The following is a 10,017-nucleotide window of genomic DNA, read 5'->3' on the forward strand; positions in this document are numbered from 1 at the left end:
CTAGTTTATGTGCCTACACCTCAATCATTTTAGTAGTATCAACATATACAGTACACATCTAGATCTGAGAGTTCTTACACAAAAGAGGTAGTTCCATATGCAACACACATTTATTTATAGGGTTACATAATATATACAAATTACACACCAGACAGTATTTACAACACAATGTAGAGTGTAAGTCCCCTGGCTTACATTATATTTACAAATCACCCATAACCATATTTGACATAAAAATGTAAGATGCAAGTATAGCGTTAGGTTACCTGTTAACTTCAGGTCTGCCCATGGTGACTGCCGTGTGTCCCCACACAAAAGAAGATCGTAGCTTGGTGACAAAGTATCATATACCCCCTTCCTTTCTGTACTGTGGCTAATATAATTCTCCCTAAATAGTTACTGTATCTATCAAATGTATATTGGGCACAGCCTGCTTGGATGAGTTTAAGAAGGCTGCTGTTTACTACCCATGTGAGATGTGATCAGGGAAAACATAAGGCCAACCTTTGAAGTGGAACTAACTACAATAACACTAACTCAACACTCAATACTTTAAGTATATTTCCCTCTTAGGGGTCTGGGAGAGGCGGGTGGCGACCAGCATATTCCATCAATTGGTCTTTTACAATGTAAAAATTAATTCTGGCTAAGACATCTCTGGGTAGTTTCACTGAGATGTGAGGCAGTTTAGGTAACCTATGCCCCCTGCCAATTTCCAATTCTTGGTGTGAGATCGAGGGCAATAGCTCTGTGATCATCCCTTTAAGAAAGCACTTTAGTTCTGCTGGTTTCACATTTTCAGGGATACCTCTGAACTTCACATTATAGCGCCTTGATCTATCTTCTATGTCCACCATTTTCATCTTAAGTTGATTGATGTCATCCTCTAAGTCAAAGTGGGAGTCAACCAATTCATTAAGTGCAGCAGTGAAATCACACATTTTGTTCTCCACATAATCCACTCTCTCCCCAATTGCATCCATCTCCATTTCAGATTTCTGCATAAAGGTCATCATGTCTTGTTGTAATGCACCTCTGAGTGACATTATCATGTCTTTTTATAGTTGAGTCAAGGATAGGTTGACCCGAGGTGGGGGTGGCATTTAGCTTCTCATCATAGGGGTTGTTCATTAGTAAGCAGCTATATTCATTTAATAAGAGATTTACATTACCATCATTGTATTAGCACCATATTTATATGGGCCATACAAACTAGGTGAGAGCACATCCAATGGGGAGTGAAGCACTCAAGATGAAGGAGTGGAAGTGTGCACACCTTTGTTGTGGAAGTATAATCACAATAAGCAAGATACAGCAAATGATATGGAGACTAATGAACGTTGATTTTTTTTTTGTTAAGTTATATATGTTTCAAGTTATAGTGAAATATTTGAGGTATAGTGCTACACTATTTCTGTTAAAAATGACAGTCCCTCAGGGGCGTGGCCAGCGACAGAAGTGAATGGCTGCATTCTAAAGGGGAGCTCAAATACATTGGATAGATTTCCTCTCACTTCCCGTTGTCTCCTTCCGTTTGTAAGTAAGAGTCGTTTGTAAGTCAGATGTTTGTAAGTAGGGGACCACCTGTATAGAATTTTTTTTTATAACTGTTGAAGAGTTGATTATGATGTCTATGCAAGCCATTTTACCTCTGCTGTGTATTTAACAAATAAGTCATGACAGCAACATTGTATGTTAATGAACTAAAAAACTTTTAATAAAAGGATCAAATAGGAGAAAGGCGCCCATTCCGACCAAGTAATTAAGATCAGTGTTGTTTTAAGTGAACATACATGCAGTAATAGAGGGAATACATAAACGTGTGCACCAAACAGGTTAAATTATAGAGTAAGTATGTGCAATCATAAATACTGTTATGGCTTGTAAACAGCTTTGACCTGATAGTCTCATATAACCTAGCTATTACTTAGTACATGGATGCTTATTATCTTTTTACAATTGTCTGTCCTGCAAGCTGTTTGTTTTCCACTGTCTATTCTTTGTGGATGATGCAGAAAATTGAATTCAGTCACCTTGGATGAAAAGACCAGAAGCATAATTGTGTTTAACCTACATGATAATGTGTTCATTCTGTAAAAATGACAGTATGTACTGCAAATGCAATCATAAAACTAAGCATTGTCAAGCTAGAACAGAATATTGTGAACCTATTCTTTTCTCGTATTCATGTACTAGCAACCTAGTAACATTTGCAACTAAAATACTAAGATAATACTTTCCCTTGGAATTACGATGTGAGTTTGGTCGGGGCTAAAGCCCGATCGTGTGTACGGGGCATTACTCTTGAATTTAACCTTGTGAACTTTCAGATGTTAAAAATGCTCTCATGCATATATCTGTAGACCAGGAATGGTGGCGTGATTAAACATTTTATTGTTATATTCAGCTCAGTAATATACTGTGCAAATTTAGGCATACCAAACAATTGTAGAAACTGCATCTGTCAGACAACCCACCCTCCATTTAATAATATTTGATTTGCAGCATGCTGTAGTGAATATTGTAATCCCTAACTTACCATGAGTTCAGTTTTAAACACCAGAATCAGCCACACAGTTCAGTAAATATATGGTTCATCACACGGCCAGCCAGTCAGCAGCCAGAGCTTAAATGATATTATCAGCAGCTACTACTGATTCTGGTTGCTCATGATGCTGTTCTCAATGTATTAAGCCTGACTTCTTTCAAAAAATACAACTTGTGTTCACATCTAAAGTGAATTTTCTGAGATTCAACAGAAACATTGAATGCACTTACTATCACTTTGCAGCTACCTACTCCTGAGGATGGTGTGTTGGTTCATGGGATGTATATGGATGCCAGTCGCTGGGATGATGAAAATATGGTGATTGAGGATGCATTGCCAAGACAAATGAATCCAGCGCTCCCTGTAATACACTTTGAACCACGCCAGAACTATCAAGCTAATGCCAGTTTGTACCAAGCACCACTTTATAAGACTGGAGCCAGAGCTGGGACACTTTCCACCACAGGTAAGATTGTGATTAACCACTTCAGCACCGGACCATATTGCTGGTCAATGACCGGGCCACTTTTTGCAATTCGGCACTGCGTCGCTTTAACTGACAATTGCGCGTGCGACGTGGCCTCAAACAAAATTGGCGTCCTTTTTTTCCCACAAATAGAGCTTTCTTTTGGTGGTATTTGATCACCTCTGTGGTTTTTAGTTTTTGCGCTATAAACAAAAATAGAGCGACAATTTAAAAAAAATAAAGAATATTTTTTACTTTTTGCTATAATAAATATCCCCCAAAAATATATAAAAAAACTACTTTTTTCCTCAGTTTAGGCCGATACGTATTCTTCTACATATTTTTGGTTCAAAAAAATCGCAATAAGCGTTTATTGATTGGTTTGCGCAAAAGTTATAGCGTTTACAAAATAGGGGATAGTTTTATGGCATTTTTATTAATATATATTTTTTTTTTACTAGTAATGGCGGCGATCAGCGATTTTTATCGGTACTGCGACATTATGGCGGACACTTCGGACACTTTTGACACATTTTTGGGACCATTGGCATTTTTATAGCAATCAGTGCTATAAAAATGCATTGATTATTATAAAAATGCCGCTGGCAGTGAAGGGGTTAACACTAGGGGGCGAGGAAGGGGTTAATCATGTTCCCTGGGTGTGTTCTAACTGAAGGGGGGTGGGACTGACATGGGGAAATTACAAATCGCTGTTCATACATTGTATGAACAGACAATAGGTAATTTCCCCCCCTGACAGGACCGGGAGCTGTGTGTTTACACACACAGCTCCCGGTTCTCGCTCTGTAACGAGCGATCGCGGTTGCCCGGCGGTGATCGCACCAGCCGGGCATGCGTATCGGGATCAGGGGCGAGCGGGGGGCGCGTGTGCGCCCCTAGTGGCTGATTCGCGAGGTGACATAGATCTACATGACCTCGTGCACAGGGAGCCGACCTGCCACGTATAACTGCGTCGGCTGGTCGGAAAGTAGTTAAACAAAACTTTGCTCATAAGGGCAAAGGGCATCTACAGTATGTACATTTTTTTTAGCTTTACCAGAGGAATTCTCATTTGTCTTCAGAATACTTTGACTATCACTTTCTGCTGGTATTTTGGAGTTGATGTATCTTAAAGTGTTATTAAACCCAGAGCCCTGCATTCACTATATCTGGTGTCAAACAGAACATGAATAATGCAAATATTTTAGTAAATATAAACTGCTAAATACCCTTTATCATCAGCTGTATATAGCAGTTTTGTGACCTATCAGTGTCCGGCTGAGTACTAGTTAAAGATTGTAGAGGAAGTTTTCATTCTGCTCTGAGTGTCCTTTGAGGCTGCATCTCCCCCTGCCTTTCTGTCTGGACAGTGCTGATCGGCCCTGTTCTGATCACATACCCCCCCCCCCCCAAAAAAAAACCTTCTATTGCAATACACACCAAACTGAGCATGTGCAGAATGCCTCCAAGGCTTTGTTCTAACAGTTGATAGATTGGGGACACTAAAAGAAGGGGAGTACCAGAGAAGGCATGATCAAACAGCATTTTTACACAATGCCGAGGATCAGCTCCTTAGGTTCCACAGTATAACATGCATGCTTTACTGCATATACAAATGGATTTTACTGTTGTGGGTTTAGTAACACTTTACTAAACAAATAGATATTGCATTTTGCAAGTGCATTGCACTCATGATAGTGGTGAAACTTCACCTTGTAAAGAATACCCAATTAGGTGCTCTGAGAAAGTTCCGTCCATTAGCCTTTAACATAACAAAATTCTTGCTATTATGAAATTCCATCACCACAAAGCCCTGTCTACCTACAGAGTCCTGAGTCCTTATGTCCACTATACTATCTGAAATAAATGTAATAAACCCTTGTGGGTTTTTTTTCTTTTTTTTTAGCTTAACACATTGAGCAAAATAAAAAAATCATTCATCAGTAAACTTTGTCAAATATTGGTAAAATGTGGCAGTCAGTAAGTGATTCAATCAACATAGTTAGTCAGGTTGAAAAAAGACACAAGTCCATCCAGTTCAACCACAAAAATAAATAAATAAATAAATAAACAAACAAAATAAAAAACACAATACAATGCCATACACCCAACTCCATACCCACAGTTGATCCAGAGGAAGGCAAAAAACCCCAGCAGAGCACGATCCAATTTGCTACAGCAGGGGAAAAAATTCCTTCCTGATCCCCAGAGAGGCAATCGCATTTACCCTGGATCAACTTTACCTATGAATGGTGAAGGACCCCAACAACCGAGGCTTTGGGCCCCATTCACACGATAGGCCCACTCGGATCCGCCTTTCTCTTTTTTCAGGTGGACCTGAGTGGGCCACCCATTGACTTCTATGGGCAGCCGGATATCAGCAGAGATGTGTCCGCTGACACCCGCCTGCCATCTGATCCGACAAGATCCTCTCAAAACAGACGGATGGCGATACATTCGCCAACAGTCCAGCGGATCGGATGGGATCGGATGAAAACGGACAGGCAGATCCGTTTTCATCCAAACTCCCATAGAGGACAACGGGGCTCTGAGAGATCCGTCCCTGAACAGTGAGTGGAGACGGAACTGTCATCTGCCGGCTCAGCGGGGATCAATGGAGTGATCTCCAGCTGAGCTAGTGGAATCCACCGAGCAGATCCGCCCCGTGTGTATGGGGCCTAAATATCACTTTAAATGTCAGTAGGCAGGTATACTTAAAAAAGCAGGCCATAATACTGAATTGTGCAGGTGTTGTGACCTCTTTTTAAAAAAAAATACTTGTATTCTGGGTGATCTACAAGCTGACAATTTCATTAGGAAAGCCATCACTAGAGCCCTATTCCAGGCCCTTAGGCTTATCCTTATTCATTGGAAATCTGATGAACCTATTCACACTACATGGGTTAAATGCCTGGGTGTAATGATCTGCTTTGAGCGACTTATCTATCATCATAGGGGTTGTAAATATGAAAAGATATCAGGCCCTTGGCTTGATATCCCGGGCCTTAGTCGTACTGATCCTTATATGGGTAGGATCTTATTATGAGATTGTATGTTTTATGTTCTTGATTCTCTTCTGTCATTTGAAGGACCTATTGTTATAGGTACAATCTTATTTGTGACAATATTTTTGTCCTGCAATGTGAACTGGTTGCTCTGGATTGTTATTAAAGTTTTTGTGAACTTATGTTTCTCAATAAAATCCATATTTTTTGTGAAAAAGAACTTCTCAACAAGTAATAGAACGCTACAAATTTAGAAAATTTGCGTTTTTATTATATTCCATAAAGCTATATGATGTACTGCATCTAATTTTGATAATCCAATTTTTTCAAAACACTGTTAAATGAGCATAAAGCTAAGACTGCCTACTTTTAAAAAAAGTACGTTTTGTGAAATTATATGTTATGTCCACCACAACATCAGATGAAAAATAAACTTTCTTCACTCATTCTGCTCTGCAACTAAAGCCTCGTACACACGATCAGTCCATCCAATGAGAACGGTCCTAAGGACCGTTCTCATCGGTTAACCGATGAAGCTGACTGATGGTCAGTCGCGCCTACACACCATCAGTTAAAAAAAACGATCGTGTCAGAACGCGGTGATGTAAAACACGACGTGCTGAAAAAAACAAAGTTCAATGCTTCCAAGCATGCGTTGAGTTGATTCTGAGCATGCACGGGTTTTTAACCGATGCTTTTGCATACTAACGATCGGTTTTGACCTATCGGTTAGACGTACATCGGTTCAATTTTAAAGCATCATTTTTTTGACCGAAGGTTAAATAACCTATGGGGCCTACACACGATCGGTTTGGCCTGATGAAAACGGTCCTTCAGACTGTTTTCCTCTGGCGATCCTATCGTGTGAATTTACTGTATACTGCGCCGATTATGTCAGTGCATGCGCTCTGAAGGAACAGCCGCCCATGCCATTTCTTCAGGGCCCTGTGCCATGAGTGACATCACCCTGTGCCAGAGCCCGCAAACCCGGAAGAAACACTGGGGAAGATGTCAGCCATCTTAGCGGTGTGCAGGCGCTACCGGAGGGCTTTGTTCTGAGGTGAGTATTTCATTATCCCTTTGTTGTACAGGTTTATTATTATTTTTTACAACCCCTTTAACACTAGCCCTGTCTGTAAACCCAGCACTAACTTTTCCTATAACCCTAGCAGTGAAACCAACCCCAACACTTAGGCCTCGTACACACGATAGGTTAACCAGAGGACAACGGTCTGAAGGACCGTTTTCATCAGTCCAAACGTGTGTAGGCCCCATAGGTTATTTAACCTTAGGTTAAAAAAATGAGAACTTGCTTTAAAATGTAACCTATGGATTGGTAACCGATAGGTCAAAACCGATCGTTAGTATGCAAAACCATCGGTTAAAAACCAGCGCATGCTCAGAATCAAGTCGATGCATGCTTGGAAACATTGAACTTTGTTTTTTCAGCACGTCGTCGTGTTTTACGTCACCGTGTTCTGACACGATCGTTTTTTTAACTGATGGTGTGTATGCACGACGGACCATCAGTCAGCTTCATAGGTTAACCTAAGACAACGGTCCTTCAGACCGTTGTCCTCTGATTAACCTATCGTGTGTACAAGGCCTTACTGTCCATAATGTAATAATAACCTCTCATTTGCACATTCACCTCTTCTACACTGCTTTCCTCTATGCCAAAGCCCAACCCATGTGCCAAAAGAACATACTATTATAGTGAGCTGACCCTTTTGAACATTATACATGGGTTCCAATGAATGGAATTGACCTCTTACCTATTTTTGCTTTTTTTTACTAGGTCATTCCACAAATTTTGTGGTTACCGTGCTTTTACCATCAAAGAGACCAAGTGACTACTGGATAGCAAAAGGATCAGCACTACTTTGCCAATTAAATGAATAAATACAGAACAAGAAAATACACAACTTGTTAAAATAAAATGCCAAATGTTTTACAAATGTTCACTGTTATTACTAACTGGTTTCAACTGATTTCAAAAGAGAATATATATTTATTAATTAACAACCTTGTGGGAGCTGTTATTCTTAGTGAATGTTTCTAGAGCTTTTTTTTGTTGATGGTTCTGAACGGTCTAAATTTAGGAAGGCTATTTATTTATCTTTTGCTTTCCAAACTTATTCGTCTTTATCAGTGTAAAATCAGTAAGTATGCTCCAATCGGCCCTCCTTGACCCAGAAATTTGGTCGTTTGGACAATACTAATTTACCTTCTGCACACCATAGATAATGTAAAGCCAGACTGTCAGTCACTGTCCTCACATCAAAGACACATGTTCCCTTAATGTGACATGTGTTATTGCTCTCTAAAAAAATTCCTGGCGTGACACAAATAAGTGAAGGTGACACAAAATTGTAAGGTCAATTGCTATGCATCACTGAAACTAAACAATTGACTATAAATAAAAATGCACGTGAAAAACAAAAATAACTTGTAAATGAAAACAATATATGAATGTGTATAAAGTCTGTGAATGAATGAGATTGTGCAAGCAAAAAAGACTACAGGTGAGGTATTAGTCCATATGCTCCCAGATATCTTAAAGAAAACTTCTTTAAAAGAGTGAACTTCACAGCGAATGTCTTCAGAGAAAAGGATAGTACAGGGCTGACACAACCTTCCACCAAGGCACACCTGAGTGACAAAACAATGCCCTTACCAGATGTGGAGACCACAACGGTGGTCAGACTGGACCCGGGTATATTTAGAGTCACCCAAATGACTGTATGTAGCACACTGGATCTGTAGCACACTGGATCTGCTTCAAGCTATTTCCCATCGGTCAGAACGGATGAATGGCTCAGATGCAAAAAGAAAAGAAAAGGGCCCATAGTGCAACTTTGCAAAACAATTTAATGATCAAAGTAAAATATTGCACTTACAGATAGGTGGAGAATCATAAGCCCAATAAGGTGCACAAAGTGCGGTTTCAAAAGCTGGATCTCGGCGTCCTCTATGGCTTCCCCTTCCTGGGTCAGTTCAGGTTAGCGTAAAAAACGTCAGAATGCAGGCCACGCCTATGCATTTCGTCATACGTGACGTCGTCTGGGACTGGCTGCTGCTTTCATATGCTCACGCATGCCCTTATATATAGTGTCTGCGCCATTTTGAGTGAGGGAAAACTAGTAAGGGCAAAAATACTGACCAGAAAGGGATCAAAAATTAAAACTAGAAATGGGTGACATCTTGTGGCTAAAAAGGCAAATTGCACCTAAGAATATACCATAGATGACTACCAGTGCCATCTTGTGGCGAAAAAGCATATTACATGAAGGAATATACCAATTATGTATATAAGATAAAACTGATGAACCAAGAAAGGGTAATGCCAAGGGAACGCCGAGAAAAGAGTATATGTACAATCTAATATAACATATGGGTACACAAGCTTTTAATATTTGTTAGTTAAAAGGCTAAAATATAAAATTTATTTAAAAAATATATTTAAAAAAGAACATATAAAAGAAAGGGGACGTTTATATATATATATATCTCCAGTGAAAGAAACCTATGCATTATTCAAGAAACAGTTAATGTCCCAGTCTACATTAAGGCCGTGCGGTATGTAAGATTGCATATTGTAAATCCATTGAGTTTCAATCTTGGAAATGGCGCGAACTTTGTTCGTGCCTCTCCAATGGGGGGTTAATTTTTCAATCGGTAAAAACATTGTACCCTCTACCTTTTTGTTGTGGTATTTGGCATAGTGTTTTGAGAGATTATGCTTAGGAAAACCCCGCCTAATATTCCCCACATGTTCCTCCATCCTAACATGTGCCGCTCTTTTGGTCCTGCCAATGTATTGTTTAGCACAAGGGCACTGAATGAGATAAATAACGTACTCACTGGTGCAGGTGATAAAAGAGTCAATAGGATATGATATCTGCGTCTGACTCGATTGAAACGATTCTATCTTACGTCCCTGAAGCTGGTTGATTTTGCAAATATTGCATTTCTTACAGGGGAAGAACCCTTTCATG

General features: G+C 39.8%; 1 protein-coding gene across 1 annotated transcript in view; it reads left to right on the plus strand.

Annotated features, from left to right (window-relative positions):
* DNAH6 (dynein axonemal heavy chain 6) overlaps nucleotides 1-8,044 on the plus strand; it is a 386,479-nt gene extending 378,435 nt beyond the window's left edge. Inside the window, exons 76-77 of the mRNA XM_040324272.1 lie at nucleotides 2,792-3,014; nucleotides 7,818-8,044. Of these exons, the coding sequence (XP_040180206.1) occupies nucleotides 2,792-3,014; nucleotides 7,818-7,921 (327 nt within the window). The 3' untranslated portion in view covers nucleotides 7,922-8,044. The remainder of the gene's footprint in view (nucleotides 1-2,791; nucleotides 3,015-7,817) is intronic.
* Nucleotides 8,045-10,017: the final 1,973 nt, after the last annotated feature.

Source organism: Rana temporaria, chromosome 1 (genome assembly GCF_905171775.1).
Source record: "Rana temporaria chromosome 1, aRanTem1.1, whole genome shotgun sequence".
Lineage (NCBI taxonomy): Eukaryota > Metazoa > Chordata > Amphibia > Anura > Ranidae > Rana > Rana temporaria.